The sequence below is a fragment of the Oreochromis aureus genome, linkage group 3 (assembly GCF_013358895.1).
Source record: "Oreochromis aureus strain Israel breed Guangdong linkage group 3, ZZ_aureus, whole genome shotgun sequence".
NCBI classification, from domain to species: domain Eukaryota; kingdom Metazoa; phylum Chordata; class Actinopteri; order Cichliformes; family Cichlidae; genus Oreochromis; species Oreochromis aureus.
The window spans coordinates 20,701,613-20,724,244 of NC_052944.1; the positions used below are offsets into that span (position 1 = coordinate 20,701,613).

General features: G+C 39.7%; 3 protein-coding genes and 1 long non-coding RNA gene across 5 annotated transcripts; all 4 read right to left on the reverse strand.

Annotated features, from left to right (window-relative positions):
* Positions 1-641: 641 nt before the first annotated feature.
* Positions 642-4,245, reverse strand: LOC116310371 (transmembrane protein 272-like). 2 transcript variants are annotated; one of them, XM_031727136.2, is made up of 5 exons: positions 4,166-4,245; positions 3,463-3,560; positions 3,330-3,380; positions 2,596-2,751; positions 642-1,924 (listed from the first exon to the last, which is right to left on the reverse strand). In XM_031727136.2, exons 2-5 carry the CDS (start codon positions 3,485-3,487, stop codon positions 1,755-1,757), a joined length of 402 nt encoding a protein of 133 aa, XP_031582996.1. In that variant the 5' UTR covers positions 3,488-3,560; positions 4,166-4,245; the 3' UTR covers positions 642-1,754. The 2 variants fall into 2 exon arrangements, with proteins under 2 accessions (XP_031582996.1, XP_039465502.1); XM_039609568.1 differs by having other exon boundaries at positions 3,463-3,495; positions 4,166-4,239.
* Positions 4,246-5,467: 1,222 nt separating this feature from the next.
* On the reverse strand, positions 5,468-9,900 carry LOC116310411 (transmembrane protein 272-like). The gene is made up of 5 exons (XM_039609615.1): positions 9,591-9,900; positions 8,650-8,735; positions 8,497-8,547; positions 8,191-8,397; positions 5,468-6,429 (listed from the first exon to the last, which is right to left on the reverse strand). The coding sequence occupies exons 2-5, from the start codon at positions 8,711-8,713 to the stop codon at positions 6,218-6,220; spliced, it is 534 nt and encodes a 177-aa protein (XP_039465549.1). The 5' UTR covers positions 8,714-8,735; positions 9,591-9,900; the 3' UTR covers positions 5,468-6,217.
* A 1,234-nt stretch (positions 9,901-11,134) lies between these two features.
* Positions 11,135-11,700, reverse strand: LOC120438151. Its single transcript, XR_005611705.1, has 3 exons — positions 11,580-11,700; positions 11,331-11,467; positions 11,135-11,256 (listed from the first exon to the last, which is right to left on the reverse strand). It is a non-coding gene; the product is annotated as an uncharacterized LOC120438151 (long non-coding RNA).
* A 1,908-nt stretch (positions 11,701-13,608) lies between these two features.
* LOC116310384 (transmembrane protein 272-like) lies at positions 13,609-19,715 on the reverse strand. Its single transcript, XM_031727150.2, has 5 exons — positions 19,564-19,715; positions 17,149-17,234; positions 16,996-17,046; positions 16,687-16,893; positions 13,609-14,634 (listed from the first exon to the last, which is right to left on the reverse strand). The coding sequence occupies exons 2-5, from the start codon at positions 17,210-17,212 to the stop codon at positions 14,426-14,428; spliced, it is 531 nt and encodes a 176-aa protein (XP_031583010.2). The 5' UTR covers positions 17,213-17,234; positions 19,564-19,715; the 3' UTR covers positions 13,609-14,425.
* Positions 19,716-22,632: the final 2,917 nt, after the last annotated feature.

The following is a 22,632-nucleotide window of genomic DNA, read 5'->3' on the forward strand; positions in this document are numbered from 1 at the left end:
AAAACAAAACAAAACATTATGCATTACACGGGCATTATGAAGGATGTTATACTTAAACAACTTCAGAAGTCTGTAATGAAAAAGAGGATTAGGAGGAGCATCTGCCTTGGACCATGATACAGCTAAATATAACTCTTTTTGTAACTTCTGCAATCTCCTAAAATAAGTAGGACACATATTCCACCATGTAATTATCACAACAATTCACATTCAGGACAATTTCTGAATTTTAAAAAATAAACCAACATATTTAGAAACTTTTTTCATAAAACCATCAATTTGCCTCTTGGAAGTCACAAAGTCATCAAACCTTCACAAAATATGTTGGAGATTATCTAGTTTTCATGAGACAAAACAGATTTGTATTATTAGGAAACATTACTTTATATAAAATACTAGAGGAGTAAATAAAATCATTAACATATAGAAGGAAGATCACTTGTCCTAATATGGATATGTGGTGCTTTTATTGAATATTTGCTATTAACAGGCTAAATACAGGTACTATCTCTGCAATAACCCTATACTTTTGTTGTTAATAAAGCACTAAGTAAAAGTCTTGAGACCCCCCTCATTTATCTATATTTTGCTTCCAAATAGCCAGATTATCTTGTTGTTGTTTTTTTTTTTTTTAGTTTTTTAAGTTTTTTTGTGCAATAGGTCTTCAGGTCTGACTGAGATCTAGGGAATTAGGAGTCCACACCTTAAACCAACCCTGAACCATTTTTGCATTGTGTTAGGGCGCTTTATCCTGAAGGAAGTGAAAGAGACTGTCTCCATGACAGCGTCTACATGACCTGCAATAGTGATTAGGTGGTACTTGTTAAAGTAACATCCACATGGATGACAGGACCCAAGGTTTCCCAACAAGACATTTCCTAAAAACAGCACACTGCCTCTGATGGCTAGCCTTCTTCCCATGGTGCATATTGGTGCCAGGTGTTCCCCACATGCACCTGGCCTGTGATGTAAAAGAAAACACAATTCATTAGCTCAGGCCACCTTCTTCCTTGCTCTGTGGTCCAGCTCTGATGCTCACGTGACCGTTGTGACTGATCTACGGTTATGAAGCCCCACGTGCAACAAACTATCAGAACCACCATTAACTTTTTCTGCTGTTTTTCGAGCTACAGTAGCTCGACTGCTGCATCGCACCACACAGGCCAGCTCTCACTCCCCACATGCATCAATAAGCCTTGGCCATGACCCTGTCGCTGGTTCACCACTGTTCCTTCCTTGGACCTGTTCCTTTCAGTGTACACTGTATTTCCATGAATGTCTTTTCACAGGTTTCAAAAAACTCGGCACCTCCCGTTTTCTGAACAAACTAAACCGAAATGAGGGGCGGCTAAAGACTTTTGCACAGCACTGGAGTTAACTAACAATTCCACTGAAGAATAAACTTTTTTCAGCTGCAGCATTCTATGAAATAAATATTCTCCCTGGTGCATTTTGTACCTTTGAGAATCTCGAGTTTGTAATAACTGAGCTGGCAGTGGCTCAGTGAGGCAGAAAAGCATCAACCAACCTGTTTTATGTACACATGTAATCAAGTGCTGAAAATATTATTTGTAATAATAATCAATCAAAAGCTCAAGATAATGCTAATGTCAAAAGCATTTTTACAAAAACATAAACATGTTAAATCCTGCATTTTACACATAAATCATAATATCAGTGCTGCTGTATTAATAATTTCCCATAAAAACACTCATTAGACAGCATACACACTAATTTTGACCTTCTGTGTGTATTTATACTTGAACATCAATATTATTTTCAGCCTCATCCTCACCATGGCAACAACAGAGAAGCATAAATAGTAAGACGTTGGTCATATTGGTGCTCCAAAATGCAAAAAGGTAGAGTGTCTTGTTGCAGTAGCTGTAGTCTGGTTCATAATAGCTGTAGATCACTGCATTACCTGCAGAAATATGAGCGAAATCTCAGAAAATGTATGGTTTTGGTACAATATCAATTAAAGAAATAATTAAATAATTAAATTAAATAAGTGTTATATATTTCGGGCACTTGAGAGGAGAACAAACACAATCTCTGCAATGAAGCCAGTCATTTTTAGCTTTCATTATTTCTATTTTTCTTATCTATCTTTTTTTGGTGCAGTACCTCCCTTCATCCACAGCTGGAAACAAGCGATTTAAACTCCTCCTTTAATCCCATGATGTACTTGAATTAGTATTTTATTTTTTCTTAATTAGTTCTTTATTTTGCCAATTTAAAGTCTCCTTGATGTTAAAAATGTCCATTTCCAGAGTAAACTGGTCAGGTTTAGGTTTAGGATTGAACAGCTGGTGAGTGCTGTGTACCAAAAATGGTTATATTACCTCAAATTGAAGCTCTCCACACTCACTGATGCCATCTAAAGCCAAGACTCTGAAACTGAACTTATCACTTGGTTACTTGAATAATTCCTATATTAACTATGCTTCTAGTTTTGCTTTTTGTTTTCTTTCTCTGTCATATTAATCTACTTGTTGCTTGCTTAATCTGGTATTTTCTGCTGTGCAGGCTTCATGTTATTTTTCAAGAGCCACCTGTTGTGGTTAGAAATTGAGTAAAACCCTTAAAACTTACCAGCAATGTACCAGCAAATGAAGAAGAGGGTGGTCACGGACAAACAAGGCAGGTTGCATGACCCACATATGCACAATGCAATGAAGGTAAAGAAGGCTCCACAAAGATAAATAGGGATGAAGGGAATTCCTGGACAGTCGTTGTAGAAATTCCAACCTTTTAGGCACAAAGACAAAGTATCACCAGAACTGCTTGCACATCACCTGTTTGACGACTATCTTATTATAAACCTCTGGCTTTTCTCAGGAACTGTTTATTTGATCTAGTCTACACTGGTGTGTTGTTGGGGACACAGTGAAGGGCTCACTCACAGAGTCGCAGTTTTCTTAATTCAACTGTTAAGCTTTTACAACTTCTGCTTTCTTGAGCAATCAGATCCTAACAAACAAAGTGTGAAGCAGACAATCAATATGTGTCAATATGTGTGGGACGTCTTACTAATGCTGAGAGGTAGTCTCAGATGTTATGTATCTAATTTGTTTGGAATGCAGGCTGCAGAGGACAAAGACACCTTCTTCAATACCATCATTAGTTAAACTGCAGGAGCATAAAGGGAAGCTATGGTATTCTTACACTTATGCACGCCAATTTCTATTGTCTGGTCCTGTTATCTCTGGCAACTGTATGTGAAGCAACTAATCTATTAATAATATCATAAAAATAACATATGCTAAATGCACTGGTAATATATATTCAGATAAATTCAGTTTGTATGTGCTGCTTCTTTCACTTACCAACTATCAGTTGAGCAAAGACTGTGATGAATAAAACCAATAAGATGCAAACTGAAGGGAGACAGAATAGATTTTTAAAATCACAAATGAGACGACTCAACAGCTGCAGATGTGCTGCACAGCACTCTCTTACCTGTTGGTGCTGTTTGTTTTGCCATTATGCCAACTTCCACCAGCACAGATCCAGATAGTCCAGTTGTTTTTATTTGTCAGGAAAATGAAAAAATCAGTCTGACAGAGAAGAGAAGTGTTTACTACCCATACAGTCTTACAGAATGAGCAACCACCTAATCCCCCCCCCCAACAGAAAATAAAATCAGGCATTACCTTTCTGCTGTGGAAGACACCCAGTTTTTTTGTTTGTTTTTTTTGGCTCTTTTGTATATGTAAATGTTAGTAACCACCAACAACATAAAAAACTTTTTTTAAAATTTCCTTTGAAGGACACTGATAAAGTGGCTCCTCCCATTTGAAGTCTACCACAAAACAAATAACAAATTTATTTGAGCATTTTGGTTCTTTTCTTTTTTTAAAGTAACATTTAGTTAATGCAGGCTCCAGCCCCTCTGGATTGGATAAGGTGAAGAGAATTAATGGACAGTACTTATTGTAAATAGCCTATTAAACATAAATGCAAATATAAAAGAGTACAATACAGGATGTATTATGAAACACCGAACAAATCCACCAATGGGACGATATGACACACAAGACTGAGCGTCATGTACTGATAAGCATGTAGAGATGTTCTTAACTGGCATTAAAAGTACGCACAAGTACAAAAGTAGCATAAAAATTGTTATACCTTCATTCTGTGTATAAGGAAATGTGTTTACCTGGAGGTGCACTGAAAAAAGATGTGAAGATGTATCAAGGAAGAAGCCGGCGCCACCAAAACAACAATGCTGGAGGATTAGTGATGAAACAGAAAGTTGTGTCCTCAGGAAGCCACGTATTTGCAAGCACTTCCTCTGGGGTTTAACTGCAGTTGGCATCTGTTTACAATGCATTACTGCTAATATTTCATTAGTCTATCACAGTTTTCTCGGACTTATTTTATAGAAAAAACCTAAATAACAGTTTCCTCCTTTTCACTGAGGCTCCACTCATAAATAAATTGCTCAAACTGCCACCCCAGCCCTTCACTTTGCAAGCCTCTATGCTTTTTGGTATTTCCTGCATGAAATCATCAGTCTCCACTGTTTCCCTTTTGTGACACCAACAACATGAGCAAGTTAAAGGTTTTCCCATAATAAAAGGTGTATTCTACATACCAAACAGAACTGCACTGAATATGAGCCAACCCATTTAAAAGGGTTTGAACGAGTGTGATTGTAAAGCACTTAGCTTTATTACTTTCCCTAAACTGGCTAGGCAGATAAATGGTTAGTTTATCATCATTCATTAGATTTTTTTTAAACATGATATATAATAGGCTCTTATTCAGTGGTTTCAATGGTCCAGATTAGTCAGTTGTCAATGGCAACTGACTATTCACAGACACTAACCATTTTCAGTTCAATTTTATTTATGTAGCGCCAAATCACAAGCGCTTTATATTGTGAGGTAAAGACCCAACAATAGTACAAAGATAAAACAAGTGGCCCACTATGAGCAAGTGCTTTGGTGACAGTGGGAAGGAAAAACTCCCCTTTACCAGGAAGAAACCTCCAACAAAACCAGGCTCATGGCGGGGCGGCCATCTGCTGTGACCGGCTGGGTTCAGGGGAGAAAGACTGGACAAACACAGGGTGTGGAAGCGAGCCAAGCCAGAGAAATAATAACTAATAATTTAACACAGAGTGGTGTATAGAGGTGTATACTTCAATTCTTAACCATAGTCGTCTTGGACAGAAACAGACATCTGAATAAATAAGCTTTGATATTGAGACAGTGCCCGATTGCAAATTTTAAACATCAGATACACTAAAAATAACTTTACTGTCCATTGTGCGATTGGGTCTAAAGCTTTTTGCACAGATAACTACCGTTTAGCGTGTAGGTCCAGAATTTCTGCTTTTCAGATAAAATCGATTAGCCACACAAAGCTTCCCACTCTTGTCTTTCATTTTTATTCCTGACATGAGAAAATACAAGTCTTTTATTTCAAATCTCAAGATCCATAACTTACAGCGATAAACCTCTGACAGACTTTAATGTTGTGATTACATTTTGAACAGTGAAATACAGAGAAGTGTTGGTTTCCACAGAAAACAAACCTACACTTTACAGAATTGTAAAGTATGAAAAACTGCATTACACAGGATTTTTTAGTATTTGTTTATTCCCTGAATGATACCATTACCAAAGTGACTTTTTAATTTCATCATGTACACTCAATAACCCCAAATTTGTGGCTCATCATGTAACAGCACATCTACAGATTCACAGATGTATCAGCTGAATCCTGACACTGACTGATGCTGGGCATTTATCAGCAAATAGGATGGCAGTAAACGATGTCAGTGGCTGATATTTATCTGTAGCGTCACTAAAAGAGTTTAATGACGAGCTGAGATACTTGTGAGAAAAACCTTCCTCACATTTATAATGTAGACGTGTTTTCCTGGGACAAACATGGAAACAAATAGGAAAGTAAAACATATATTTGCTGGTGGAATCAGCTCTCATACAAATTCTTAAACATCTGTGTAGGTTCTTAATTTTCAGAATAAAATTCCTGTAAACAGTAGCTGCTGCAGAGGTGTAGAAAATGCTCATCAAGGAGAAAACAGTAGAATTTTCAATTGAGAATCTACTGAAAGGGTTGCATCTTTCAACACAAGATGCACGGACACATCACACACTTACCCTGCCATTTTTTTAGAACGCATTTCCAACATATTTGCATCAGCAGCGTCCCGTCCCCTCATTGCTTCCAAAAGTCGTTACACAACGTCATCGTCAAGACTGGCACGGCAACACAGGCAGCAGCACATCAGGACTAAGGAGCCGCACAAGAGAAACAAACCAACCAGGATGTAAACCAAAGTGGTGGTCCAGAAGGCAAACAGGTAAAGGGTCTTGTTGCAGTAGGAGCTCACATCTGTTGTGTTTTTAATGTAGTTGGGCTGATAAATAGAGTAGATCCATACATTACCTAAAAAAAGAAAAGAAAAAAATACATGAAATGAAGAATGAATAATAATTGCTTGATCTCTCTGCACATAAGCTGGACCTTAGTGTTTGGAGGCCTGACAGCTGACAGGATGTGTACAGCAGCACTCGAAGCCTCACTGAGTTCAGACAGTGTAGGGTACTTCTCAGGGGTTTAGTGTGTAGTAATCCATAAAAACAGCCATATAATGCTACGTAGTGGCTCATGCTGGTATAACTTAATGCTCATAGGCACAGTTGTTAAAACACGGCACGGTGCTAAAATAAAAAAAATAAATAGAAAGATTCCTAATTTACTGCATGAAGTTTGTTAACGCCCTACGACAGACAGGTGTAGAAAAAACTGAGAGCCTATGGATAGATTTAAGTCTTTAATGTGATCACCTTTAATATTCTTAATTCATAACCTTTTTTAAATTAACGTCTTGTCTTAATCTTATTAAATCCTTACAGATTACTTTACTTTTACTATTGATTGATCCAAGTCTTACACCACCATCACTTTCTAACGTAACTTTACTAAGTTTACTTCCTTTGACCCTTCTTGTGAGGCGTTTGGATGCCCCTACCCAGGCAATACTACTACTTGAGGGCGATAAGGCAGTCGGGAAGTGTTAGACAACGAGGAAGCTGAGGAGCATTTTCTCAGAGACTTTTGCTCAACCTGCGACAGCAGTCGTGTGAAGATGAGAGAGGGGCCCGAAATGCAGGCACTGGCTTGGAGCTTTTATTTACGGTGAGCGTTATACAAACAAAAGTGAAGGTGGCAAGAGGATAAGAAATAATCTGAACTGGGGAAAATTAAGAAAGGAAACTAAGAAACCTGAAACACGAGGAGACGGAGTGCAGATATTACACAGGGCATGGCAAGCAGGGGCGACACTGAGAATGAAACGCTATGTATACGCCGACGGACTGACGACGAACACACACTAAATATACACAGAGGGAAACGAGGAAACCGCACACAGGAGGGAGACACACGCGACTGAACCTAATTAACGTGACAAGACAGGGAGGACGCAAAAGGAACACACTGACATCAGACACGGACCTTCAAAGTAAAACAGGAAATACACTGACTGAACTCAGAGACACGATACTGACAGAGTACAGAGGAAACATATGGGCAGGGATGACTGGACACCAAACGGAGGGAGCACAGAGTAACACGATGAGCATAGGGACCAACACCTAAGAACAAGTAATACAAAACAGAAACCAACACACCAGTAAACATGAACCAAGAAGAAACCACAGACTAGCACTGGACCATGACAAGTATTTTTAGTAGTAGTCACATCACAGAAGTCATATGCAGGTTTAAAGCACTTCTGTTTTGGCTAAACTTTTAAGAAGTGAAATTAAGTTAACTGCGTCCATTATTCATATACAGACTGTGATCTGCTTTTTCCTCTACCAAAAATAATGGCTATTGATCTTCTAACCATTGAGAATAGAGAACATATCGATCAATGAGACACGCAACCCTAAAGACTACCGGCCTAATTCACATCCATGTTTTTGAGCTTCATGCAGCTGAAACTAATGTGGTCTATAATAGAAACATTCTGCTATAAAAGCTGCATGAAGCGCACTGTAAACATTGCCTGTTCTGTTTGTGGTGCTGATCTCTTTGGTGTGAATTTATGCCGATGGTTTGTCCGATGACCATGATTGTATTTACACAATTTTAACAGGCAGCCAACCAGAAACAGGTGACTTCCTTTACTTTTTAACTCACCAGCAATAAACCAGCAGAAGAGAAAGACAGATGTCAAGGAGTTCCAGGCTATGCAGATTTTGCTCAGAGGGTTGGAGGTGCCTTCTTCGGACTCCTTGGCGCAGGGCAAGCAGGAGAGCAACGACAGAATCAGGCCAAAGACTCCCACCACTATCAGATAGATGGGGATGTAGTGCTCACGCGGACACTCATGAAGGTATTTTGCCCCTGGTGGACACAAGGAGGACGATTCAAACAAGAACAATCTGAGCTGCCTGGAAAACTTTAATACCTGTGAACACTCAAGTGAGTAAGTATGGAGCTCACCAATAGCAATCTGAGCAATGGGAATGATGCAAACCACCACCTTTGAAATCGCTGCAAGAAAAATCAAATGCTGAACTCATTTTCTTCACATGATATTTACAGAAATGAAACTATGATACCAGTGTTCATGATGTTAACGTCGCTACATTTTACCTAGTGCGGGTGCTGAGGGTTTAGGATAGTTCCGGATGCGTCCCACAAGGTTACTGCTCGCCATTTTTCCTAATGAGGTTTCTCACCTGCGGAAGAGAATAAAGAGCTGAGCTGGAAGTGTGAGAGAAAAATTGTTCAGATTGTTTTAAAGGTCAAATTGAAGGTGTGCAATGTGATCTTAAGCAGCCAGAAAAGGCGATGACAACGATGTCCAAACACATTTTCTGATTACAATACAAGAAATTTGTTTCTTTGTCTGTGAGCTCCTCCTTCGTCTGGAGATCCTGTGGGCTCTTATCTACAGTTTAACAGGTTCACCAGGGTTATCACGCTGCTTATAAAGCATCTAGAAATGGCCTAAAATGATTTGACCCAAAAATGGGTCATTTTAGTACCAAAACAATGAATATTTTTGACCCAAAACAACGAATACAGCATATAAACATCAACCACTCCTATTTTCTTTGGACTTTTCTCAATGTGATTACAGCAGCTTGCCAGCAGCACATACACCAGGATTGGATATCGAACTCTGTACTTTTCAGGGTACTACTAAATCAGTCTGTGACAAATGTTTGGTACCAGAACACAAGGACTGGTACCAGGATTAGAGGAAGCATGAGAGCGTTCTTCTGATGTGTTGAAGAACAACAAACACACAGGATGGTGGCAGCGGTGGTGAGCCACAAACCGTCTCAATTGTTGTCTCAGACAAGATTCTCAGAAAATATTGTCATGGCAACACAGCACATATAATTGCAAACTTTTGCAAAAAGTTAAGCGTCCCCACCAGCGTGGGACACAGACACAAAGCATGTGTCGTCTTCATAGCTGTCCTCCAAACAACAACACAAAGTCAACACAAGAAGAGAGAGATTGGAGAAAGATTTTCTGTCTTAAAATAAATAAATGAATCACAGTTTCCCTTTTAAATCTCTTACCTTGTGCTCACTCTGAATGCGTCTCTGACAGCCTCACCTAGTAGGATGCCAAGCCTGCGCCTGTAAGGAGCGCGCGTACAAACGAAAGGGCGTGCTCACGCGGTCAGCTGATTGTGAAAGAGGCGAGAGGTGATAGGCTCTGACATACATCCGGTTTAATAATGGGAATTGTTAATAATAAGCTTCAAAATGACTGTGAAGTAGAGGTGGGCGGATCGATCAAAATATCAATGGATACCAACATTGGTATCAGTATCAGATCAATAGTAGTGCCATAGAATCGATACTTTGTTTGTATTCTCAAAGTTCACTCTTTAGCCCATGAATTGCTTTAATATATTATCATTATTATTATTATTATTATTATTATTATTATTATTGGAATTGCTAAATATACTTCAAACGTGCATGAAGAAAAATTTTGTTTTTGTGTTCATTGTCATGTTCACTGTCACATTTATTTTATTTATAGCTCACTGAAACAACAGAACAGGATCCAAAGTGCTTTAGAGACACTCCCAAGTGTCTAAGCAACCCAGTTTAAGTATCCATGAAAAGCTGAAAGGTGTGTTTCACTGTGTTAACTAATTATTGTGGAAAATATAAACCAGTCACTTAGTGGTCATGTTTTCAGAATTTGGCAAATTGATGACGATTCAACTCATAAATCCCGACACACTGCTCTCCCCTCCATAAGTTCCCTTTATAGGTTGAAAGTATCAGTATTTGTATCGGTGACACTGACCCTGTATTTACTTAGAATTGGATCAATACCAACATACAAACAGTATGTTTCTAATCATTTCCCCAGGCTTACAGTATTAATATAAAATCTAAATACACTACTGTACAAATAAATGTGTATGATTAATGTGTAACCTAAAAGTAACGTAGGCCTACTCATGAACTAATTAACAAATATGACCCAATAATGAGTGTTAAATATTCAATAACTTTTTCTTTAAGTTGAATCTTATTTTTAAGTAGGAATTTGAGTGAAAAGTATTGAATTGTTTCTGAATTTGAAGGATATAAATACTTAAATACACCAGATTGAAAAACAATTACTGCAATTTTAGACTCTAGTGTGGTTTTCATGCCACTGGCCTAAAAAATGGCTCCAAAAAGGTTTGTGAATGATTCATTCCCATGTGCTGTTTTCAGAGATATATTTCAATATTAAGTTGTTTTTTTTTTAATTTCTAGATTAATATGTTAAACTGATATTTATTAAAATATTTGAGAAAGACAGAATGACTGACCACAAGCTACCTAAAAAAAAATCAAAATCGGTCAAAGTGACATAAAATGCAAATAAGGCCGAATTACTAAGGGTGTCATTGGGGTTACATTATTTTTCCCCTTAAAACAATGGTCATGGTCGTTTGAAGTCCTTCATCTTTGACAGCAGCCAGACTGTCACAAGTCTGTGAGGCACACGCTGGAAGACGTCTCAAGATAGACGCAACCTCTGAGCCCTGAATGGGACTGTCCACCTCACAGATTCATCACGAGGCTTCGACTCCTTTCAGACTCGGTTGTCTGGAGTAGGGATGGGTATCGTTTAGGTTTTATCCGATACCGGTGCCGGATACCGGTACACATCTCTAGTCTGGAGTCGAGTCTCACCGAGGAGCGAGTCCCACAGCAGACCTCTGCTGTATATCTGTCAATACACAGGAAGCCCATTAGCCCTGTGTGTTTGTGTGCTGCGTGAGAGGGAACAGGAATGTGCCAAACCTCAACAGAGATGTCTGTGTTGGGGTATCTCCTGTAGAAGATGGTTCTCAGGTTGAATTCAGGGTTTCCGCTCTCCTTGAACACCCGCATCCTGACGTTGTCGTTCTCACATCTCACTACAGCGTAAACATCGGGGGCTGTGGAACAAAATCCAGCACGGTGTAAAGAAAGAAGGAAGGAAAACACCAAGGGAGATATGTGCAATAATTAAGAGTCTGCCCAACTCTCAGTGTTTCGTTTTGCAGTCACCTGTTTGTTTGGGAGGGCTGAGTCCTGACGCCCTGCGGAGATAAACTGTGGTTACCACTGTGGGCTGAGGTAGAAGACAGTGGAGCACAGAGGGAGACGGTAAGTCCTCCCTCAGTTCCCTTCATGGAAGAAAGAAATAACTAAATTAACATACTTCATACTTCACTAGATAGAAGATGTGCGAGGAGGAAATCTCAGACCAACTTGGAAAGATCTACTTGTCCAAGGATTACACCCTTGGACAAACTGCTGGCAGCAGAGCCTCACTGGTGTGAAACTTGGAGCAGAGACGTCCAGGCTGTAAAGAAGAAGCCTGAAGACAAGCTCACAGGCAGGAAGAGGTGTTAGCTCCGTTGTCCGACCTCGAGCTTGACAGCCTCATCCTCTCTCGTCTCACTCTTCTGCTGCATGGAAGCCAGAGCAGTCCCGAAAACGCAGTTCGGCACAATCGGCATGTCCAAAATGTCCTCCTTCTCCCTCTGTGACAGGTTTGTCAGGTTGAGCCAGCTGGCTCTCTCCTGCAACATCATCATCCCTATAGATTTCTCTATGGCTTGGACTGCAGCACCCCTCCAACAGCCAAACGCATATGTTCTCTGATTGGATAACTACATTTGTGATTGACATGACATTGAGCAATCAGCTGAAAGGAAGAAAAATCTGGTCAGAAATTTGTACTTGTAAGTTGAAATCCACACACAGCCAGGGAACCTGAGAGCAGAGTTTTACACGTAGTTCTTTGCTTTGTATCTGTAAGGAGACCATAGCAAAATAATTTGTAAGTCGTGTAAATATTTTTTACAAACACAAATTCTCATCTGTAGATGCACAAACAAAAAATTTTCACATATTTTGGTTTACAAGATTACAAAACTCAGTACACAAATAGGCATTTGAAGTACAAAATATTTATGACCACAATTTGAGCCCATAGCCATGTCCCTACGTAGCCTTGCCGTGGTAAGGACACTGAAACATTCAGCGTTCTGCATTTTTTGTACTTTCACCGGTACCCGTGAAACAGTCCAGAGTACTGCGGCTGGTTGTCAATGAATTCAACCAAAGTATGCCTTGTGATGAGTGCGTCTCCTTACACCAAGATCTCTCGTCAGATATCTGCCACTTCTATAAAAACGCGTGTACTGCAACGCACTGATTTAATGTCTTCATAGTTTAGGCCAAGCTCAAAATAAAAATCTATGAATCTCTCGGTGAGCTATGGTAGTTTCAAGGGTTTGTCTGGGAAAAAAAAAACTGGCTCTGACATTTGTGGTACATGTGACCCACCATGATTGCTCAAATAAATAATTCAATGCATTTCTTTTTTGTTTGATTGTTGATATTGAAATTGAAGACTGCTGCGACTGTGAGGAGTTGTTACTTGTTGTTGCTGGTACTACTGTTGACGGTGCAGCATCAGCAGCCCTGACAGATAGCATGTCGGGTTAATTGACACATTTTACTGCATTTAATTTTACTTTTTGTCTTTTAGCTTTTCATCGCAACTCTGTTCTGTAAGGTGCGTGAGAACACAGCAAAAGTGGTGTTGAGCAATTTACCCATCGGCCCAAAAGCACGTCAGCCCACGCCGAAAATGCCTGGCATGCCAGATTATAGTCCAGCCCTGGTTGTTTCCACGGTCTCAGTACTGACCTGGAAATGCTTGGAATTAAATTCAAAACTTTTGCAGGTAAAAACAGTACATCTTTTTTTTTTTTTCCTCCAATGACCCCTATGAGCAGGAGCTTTGGTGACAGCGGAAAGAAAAAAAAAATCCCTTTTAACAGAAAGATAGTATAGAGGTGTACTCTTCAATCCTTAACCATCGCCCTCTTGCACAGAAACAGATATTTAAATAAATAAGCTTCGATATTGAGACAGTGCCCGATCGCAAATTTTAAACATCAGATACACTAAAAACAATAACCTTATCGTCCATTGTGCGATTGGGTGCACAGATAGATACCGTTTATTGGTCCAGAATTTCTGCTTTTCAGATGAAATCGATTAGACACACAAAGCTTCCCACTCTTGTCTTTCATGTTCATTTCTGACATGACAAAATACTTTTATTGCTAATCTCAAGATTCATGATCCATAACTTACAGCGATAAACCTCTGACAGACTTTAATGTTGTGATTACATTTTGAACAGTGAAATACAGAGAAGTGTTGGTTTCCACAGAAAACAAACCTACACTTTACAGAATTGTAAAGTATGAAAAACTGCATTACACAGGATTTCTTTAGTATTTGTTTATTCCCTGAATGATACCATTACCAAAGTGACTTTTTAATTTCATCATGTACACTCAATAACCCCAAATTTGTGGCTCATCATGTAACAGCACATCTACAGATTCACAGATGTATCAGCTGAACACTGACACTGACTGATGCTGGGCATTTATCAGCAAATAGGATGGCAGTAAACGATGTCGGTGGCTGATATTTATCTGTAGCGTCACTAAAAGAGTTTAATGACGAGCTGAGATACTTGTGAGAAAAACCCTTCCTCACATTTATAATGTAGACGTGTTTTCCTGGGACAAACATGGAAACAAATAGGAAAGTAAAACATATTTTTGCTATTGGAATCAGCTCTCGTACAAATTCTTAAACACCAGTGATCTTCTTGATTTCAGAATAAAATTCCTGTAAACAGTAGCTGCTGCAGAGGTATAGAAAATGCTCATCTTTCAACACAAGATGCACGGACACATCACACACTTACCCTGCTGCTTTTTTTTTTTTTTTTTTTTTTATTACAACATATTAGTAAACATATTTGCATCAGCAGCATATTCGTTGAGTGCGTCCAGTACCGTCATCGTTTCTGAAAGTCGTTACACGTCGTCATCGGGATCGGCGCGGCCACACAGGCAGAAGCAGAGGAGGACCAAGAAGCCGCACACGAAAAACAAACCGATCAGGATGTAAACCAAAGTGGTGGTCCAGAAGGCAAACAGGTAAAGGGTCTTGTTGCAGTAGGAGCTCACGTCTGTTGCGTTTTTGGTGTAGTTGGGCTGATAAATAGAGTAGATCCATACATTACCTAAAAAAAGAAAAGAAAAAAATACATGAAATGAAATATGAATAATAATTGCTTGATCTCTCTGCACATAAGCTGGACTTTAGTGTTTGAAGGCCTGAAAGCTGACAGGATGTGCACAGCAGCACTCGAAGCCTCACTGAGTTTAGACAATTATTGTATTTACCTTAATTCATGTTACATGTAAAACAGCCATAATTGCCACCTAGTGGCCCTTGCATGTTACAACATTCTCATTCTCACCCTGGTGTACCTTAATGCTCATGGGAACAGTTGTTCAAAAATGATCTGTTTTTAGTAGTCCAGTCTTTTCCTTCTCTGGATAATGTGTATCTAACCCAGCTCACTTTTATCCTGGTTGTTCAAAACAGAACTTACAGGCTCACTCTGATCCAAGTACAGACTTTCAAACATGATCAAATTCAGATTACCAGCATTTTCATTAGGATGCAGGGGGCACTAAAATAAAAAAAAAAAATATAAATGAGAAAGATTCCTAATTAACTGCCTGAAGTTTGTTAACGCCCCACGACAAACAAAAGATCTGTCCAGAATGCACCCTGCCTCTCGACCAGTGGTAGCTTGGATAGGTTCCAGCCCCCTGCGAGCCTGATAACGATGACCAGATTTAATGGATGGATGGAAGTTTGATATTAAACAGCTATTTTGGGGAATATTTAATTAGCAAGAAATTCACTATTTTATCCACAACCAAGTTTACCTCACTTACTTTATCATGACTCAGAAGCACTGGACTGCATGACCTAAATAACTGCACTACCACAAAAGCCACAATTAAGACAGATACAGTCAGCTACTGCTGGTGATGTTAGCTAGCAAAAGAGACGTGACCAAAATGAGATGATTGAAAACATCAGGTGACACATTTTCTGCACTTTTTGGCTCAGACAGAAAGCAGCAAACACTGAGAGCCTATGGATAGATTTAAGTCCTTAATGAGTTAAAGTTTATCTACTGTGATCACCTTTAACATTCTTAATTCACAACCTTTTTTAAATAATGTCCTGTCTTGATCTTATTAGATCGTTCCAGATTACTTCTGAAAACTAGGCCCAGTTTCCCAGACATGGATTAATCCAAGTCCTACACCACCATCATTTTCTAACATAATTTTACTAAATTACTTCCTATATCCCTTCTTGTGAGGCGTTTCGATGCCCTTACCCAGGCAATACCAGTAATTGAGGGCGATAAGGCCGTCGTGAAGTGTGAGACAATGAGGAAGCTGCGGAGCATTTTTTCAGAGACTTTTGCACAACCTTAAGTATTTTTAGAACCAGAGTAGTCACATCACAGTGGTCACATCACAGTGGTCACATCACAGTGGTCACATCACAGTGGTCACATCACAGTGGTCACATGCAGGTTTAAGGCACTTCTCCATTGGCTAAACATTTAAAAACTGGAAGCTACATCCATCATTCATATACAGACTGATCTCCTCTTCCCTCTGCCAAGAATAATGGCTATTGATCTTCTGACCAATGAGAATAGAGAGCATATCTATCGCTCAATCACCACTCAACCCTAAAGACTACAGGCCTAATTGACATCCATGTTTTTGAGCTTGTACTCCTTGTTTTCATAGCGGCTAGCTTCTTTCACGCTGTGCTAGTGCGGGATATCAATGTGTATTTATGAGTCACAAGTTTTAATGATTAGACAGGAAATCCTGCACCCCGAGTACATAAGACTCAGTGTCTGCTATGATAAATCTAAGTGACACGATGAGGGGAGAGCACTTAACACAGCACCATATATTTTTTGCTGGCTTTTTAATACATTCAGTTTGGTGTTTGGAGAGTCATTGAGCTGAAACTAATGTGGTCTATAATAGAAATGTTCCACCATAAAAGCTGCATGAAGCGCACTGTAAACATTGCCTGTTCTGTTTGTGGTGCTGAGAGCCGTTAATGTTTAATCTCTTTGGTGTGAATTTATGCCGGTGGTTTGTCCGATGACCATGATTGTATTTACACAATTTTAACAGGCAGCCAACCAGAAACAGGTGACTTCCTTTACTTTTTAACTCACCAGCGATAAACCAGCAGAAGAGAAAGACAGATGTCAGTGAGTTCCAGGTTGTGCAGATTGTGCTCAGAGGGTTGGAGGTGCCTTCTTCAGACTCCCTGGCGCAGGGCAAGCAGGAGAGCAACGACAGAATCAGGCCAAAGACTCCCACCACTATCAGATAGATGGGGATGTAGTGCTCACGGGGACACTCATTAAGGTATATTGTCCCTGGTGGACACAAGGAGGATGATTCAAACAAGAACAATCTGAGCTGCCTGGAAACTTTAACAACTGTGAACACTCATTCAAGTAAGTACGTATGGAGCTCACCAATAGCAATCTGAGCAATGGGCATGCCGCACAAAATCACCTTTGTAATCGCTGCAAGAAAAATCAAACACTGAACTCAGTTTCTTCACATGATATTTACAGAAATGAAATTATGATACCAGTGTTCATGATATTAATATCGCAAGATTTTACCTAGTGCGGGTGTTGGGGGTTGAGGATGGTTCCGGATGCGTCCCAGAAGGTTACTGCTCGCCATTTTTCCTAATGAGTTTTTTCACCTGCGGAGGAAGATAAAGAGCTGAGCTGGTGAGAGCAAAAATGTTCAGATTCTTTTAAAGGTTAAAGTGAAGTTGTGCAAAGCGATCTTGAGTAGCCAGAAAAGGCGGTGACAATGAAACAAACAAAACAAATCTTCTGATTACAATACAAGAAATTTGTATCTTTGTCTGTGAGCTCCTCCTTCATCTGAGGCTCCTGTGAGTTCTAACCTACAGGTTTGTCAGGTCATCAAGCGGGTTATCAAACATCGAGAAAAGGCCTAAAATGACCCAATTTTAGCATATGAACATCCACCACTCCTATTTTTTTTTTATTTTCCCAATGTGATTAAGTACAACAGCTTCCCGGCAGCACACACACTAGGATTGGATACCAAACTCTGTATTTTTCAGGGTACTACTAAATCAGTCTGCAACAGATGTTTGGTACCAGAACATGAGGACTGGTACCAGGATTAGAGGAAGAAAGAGAGAGTTCCTCTGATGTGTCGAAGAAGAACAAACACACAGGATGGTGGCAGCGGTGGTGAGCCACAAATAGTCTCAATTGTTGTCTCAGACAAGACTCTCAGAAAAAAAATTGTCATGGCAACACAGCACATCTAATCTGATGAAACACCAGGTCTGTCACAACATACTGCACATCTAAGACATGAAGATTATATCAAATCTGAAAGCCAAATTCACTAACAGAGCGGCAGCTAGCATTAGCATTAGGAGATGATGATGAAACTTTTAGTGAGACATTGTTGTTAACAGTAAATCACCCTAACTTTAAGTGAGATGGCACGTCTGAAATATTAATATTTTAGTATGTAAACAATATGACGTCAACCACGTTGTCAGACAATGACGTAAGGCAGCCGGTGTGGTATGTATAATATTGCAAACAAAAACAAAATAACAAAGTGTGTCAAAGTTTGCATTTATTTTGTATGACATACTCTTGAACTTATCATTTTAACACAGAAAAAACAACAACAAAAAAACCAATAAAAACCCCCAAACCAAAAGGACAGTTGGATACGATACAGGTTCAAATGTGGCGAGGCTAAACAGCCCTGTGGCATGGGCGGGCATGTACTGGAGGTTAAATATGCAATGTTCTTACTTCATTCCTTTCTTTGTTCTTCCCCGGCAGCAATATTTTTATTTCACAGAGGAGCCATTTTCCACACTGAAGCTCTCTGAGCGCTCAATAAGATGTAACTGATTAAAAAAAAAAAAAACCTTAAATGGTCACCTCTGAGTCTTGCAAAATGCTACAGAGCTATTTTACATTTTTGTAATATTTATAGACCGTCAACTGAAACCTCCCAAATATTTCAGTGTCATTGCTAAAAAAAAAAAAAAAAAAAAAAAAAAAAAAAAAATAATATAGCAACTTTTATTAATTGAGAAGCTTTAAACAAAAAATGAAATTACTGACCAAAACTCCAATCATCGAATTAGACACAAAGATATTTCATTTCATTGGAAATGAAAGGTGATGGCATCGTGCATTAGTAGCTATGATAACCCACTTTATAATTCATGGGCATGTTTCCAGCTATCAAGTGTGTCTCTTGTATAAAGTAGGAGAGACTCAGAAGAGAGTCCAAAACAATGAATACTACATTTCCCATACTGCAGCTGGACTCCATCTCTCATCAAACAAATTCCCATCTGCGGTAGGGTCCTTTAATAGCAAAGCAGGTCACATTGGCCTAAATTCAATTTACTTTATTGCAGTTTATGTTGCAGCTCTCAATTATGAGCACAGACAGAAAATGTGACTAAACGCGGTGAACACAGAGTGGCTTCAGTCTGTGTGGAAACTGGATCCACTGAACTGCGGTGAAGAAGATAAAGGGGAGGAAGGAGAGGTGTGTCTGCATTCACTACAAAGCCAGTTCGACCAATATTACTGGAAGAGCAGAGGCTAGAAAACAGCTCGTGCTCCACATTACAAAAAAGAGAACGCAGACACAATCACGAGCAGGGGAAAAATGTAAAGCATGTGATCCTGTTGAACAAACTTTTAACAGCATCTGACTTGCTTTACGGAGTTCCTAGCAAAGTGACGCAATTGCTTTCAAAACCATTTCCCCCCACACGCTCTATAATGTTCCCTATCCAGCACGTTTAACGTTAAACTGCAGCCTCGCCTTAATTTTTTAAGTTCGCAAGACGGTAAGCGTCTCCGCCTGCGTGGGACACAGACACGAAGCGCGTGTCGTCTCTCGAGCTCTCAAACAACAACAAAAAGTCAACACAACGAGAGAGGGAGGGGAAAAGGAGTTTCTGTGTTTAAATAAATGAACGACAGTTTCCCTTTTAAATCTCTTACCTTGTGCTCACTCCGAGTTCACCTCCTGCCAGCTGCTCGCGTCTCTGACAGCCTCACCTAGTCGGATGCAAAGCCTCCGCCTCTAGGGAGCGCGCGTACAAATCAGCTCACGCGGTCAGCTGATTGTGAAAGAGGCGAGAGGTGACAGGCTCTGACACACATCCGGTTTAATAATGGGAGTTGTTAATGATAAGCTTCAAAATGACTGTGAAGGATATAAACACTTCAATACTTAAATAAAACAGTTTGAAAAACAATTACTTAATACAATTTTAGACTGTTGTTCTTTTCATACCACCGGCCTAAAAAAATGGCTCCAAAAAAGGTTTCTGAAAGTTTCATTCCTTTGGACTATTTTCAAAGATATATTCCAAAATTTATTTATTTTTAAATTTCCAGGCTAATATGTTAAACTGGTGTTAAAAATTTGAGAAAGAAGGAACGACTGTGACGTAAAACGCAAATAAGGCTGAATTACTAAGGGTGTCATTAGGGTGAAATTATTTTTCTGCTCAAAGCAATGGTCATGGTAGTTTGAGATCCTTCACTTCTTACAGCAGCTGCTCACACATAGCAGCTGTCCTGATAATCAAATGCTGTCAAATGAGAGCAGATAAAAGCTGAATGGGCCGTTTGTTCTTCTCAAAAGTTTATTGTTTGCATTTAAACAGAGTGGAGCTCTGCGAATATCAGCAATACACGTATATGTGCATTGTTTTTTGTAAGCATTGTAATGTGTAGTAATGCTACAAGAAAGATTTGAATCTAATGAGAAGAAATGCTTTTAAAAATGATTCACCTTTACGGCTCCCAGTGATGTCACCGGACATGCACTCATATATGTACCGATAAAGAAATGAGCGCAGTGCTGTTTAATGCTTTGATTTTAAGCTTTCAAAAAAAAAAAAAAAAGATACAATGATTTTAAATAAAAGGAGTGCGAACTGTGTTTTGGTTCTCTGTCTGCAACGGTCTGTAATCCGAACCGCTCGGTCTGACCATCGGAGATAAAAATAGAGGTTAAGTCCGATTTGTTATTGAATTACGGTGTGTCTTTCAAACTGCTAATTCTAGCTTTTTACTATAAATGTTTTTAGTTTCATTTATTTATGAAAATTATGTATTGTATATGTATGTATATGATATATGTATATTTTTAAAATGTCATATTGTCATTTGTGGCCTTCCCAAGTCTTTGGTTTGTGGCGTTCCTTCCTCCTGACTCGTATCACGGGACTAGAATAGAACCGATGCTCCTCCACATACATGAAAGAAGCCAGTGCGGGGACACACAGGAGCCAACTGCAGGGAGATGGCAGGGCAGACACAGGGCATGCTGGAGAGATTATGGCTCTTAGCTGACTGACCATTTCAGTGACTGAAGGCAAGTAGGTCTGCTGAGTGATGATAAAATAAAACAGGCTTACACAGTGTTTATAGTTTAATTATGAGAAATACAAATGTGACCCAAATATCAAAGTTTTTAATGCATAAAACAAAAAATAAATAACAAATCAATGAAAAGACAATACATAATAATGCATATTTTAAAATAACATACAAACTTGTTTTGGCAGCAGTTCCACTTTTCTTGTTGAACTGCCGAAGTTGTTGTGCCTGCATAACTGAACAGCAGATCACCACAGAGCATCTGTCAGTACATTAAAACCCTAAATATTAAAGTCCCACAGCAAAGTGCAAGAGACCAAGCAGCTCACTGTGGTTTAAAATACAACAGGTCAAAAAAACAAAAAACTACAGCACCTTTTGTCACACAGCTTTATTTAGTTTAGTAGAATTTGCTCATCAGCTTCTACCTGAGAGGGCAGTGTTTGCCAGGGCAGCCAGACTGTCACAAGTCTGTGAGGCACACGCTGGAAGACGTCTCAAGATAGACGCAACCTCTGAGCCCTGAACGAGACCGTCCGCCTCGCAGATTCATCACGAGGCTTCGACTCCTCTCAGACTCGGCCGTCTGGAGTCGAGTCTCACCGAGGAGCGAGTCCCACAGCAGACCTCTGCTGTATATCTGTCAGTACACAGGAAGCCCATTAGCCCTGTGTGTTTGTGTGCTGCGTGAGAGGGAACAGGAATGTGCCAAACCTCAACAGAGATGTCTGTGTTGGGGTATCTCCTGTAGAAGATGGTTCTCAGGTTGAATTCAGGGTTTCCGCTCTCCTTGAACACCCGCGTCCTGACGTTGTCGTTCTCACATCTCACTACAGCGTAAACATCGGGGGCTGTGGAACAAAATCCAGCACGGTGTAAAGAAAGAAGGAAAGAAAACACCAAGGGAGATATGTGCAATAATTAACCCTTTAAGACCTACCATAGAACCAAGTCCGCCAGAGCTTATCTTTATATTTTTACATGCTATAGTGCCATTTTTGGGAGCATTTCAATTTGCTATACATCAATACAACCGTTATAGCCCAAATTTATAATAATATGAGTATTACATTATATGCATTAAGTCCATAGTAATCTCTTAAAAACACCAGTATAGGCTCATAAGGTCTTGGAGGTAAAAAACCTACATTTTCCGCGAAAATGACGTCACTTCCAGTTTCGGCCAGGTCATTTTTTTTTGGACGCAATAAAAACCTATACTTAGCCCATTGGTACAGCTGTCTATTTACATTGGCTTGTGCTTTTTCTATATTCAGTTGTACACCCACAATCCCAACTGTCACGGACTCAGCTCCAGGGATTCAGGGTCCGTGGGCAGTGTGGACCACTATTATAATCATTGCTGTTATTTTGTGATGTGTGTGTTGTCTGCTCTGCTGCTGTTCTTGTATTCCCCATCCTTGTATGTATAGGCAAGTGGGTGTGTCTGTGAGTGTGGCTGAGTACTGGGTTCAGGTAGGCCTGGTGGGCGTGTCCTACCTAAAGGATGGCCACACCTGAAGCAGATGATGACTCACACACCTGCAGCTAATGGAGCGTCGTTGGGGAGCTTCTTAAGACTGTGGCTGAGCACTCCTCGGCGTGGGATTGTTGTGTGAAACTCCACGTTAGTGTCGATTAATGTATAGTCCAGTGAGTGCATGCCTGCGGTAATCGAGT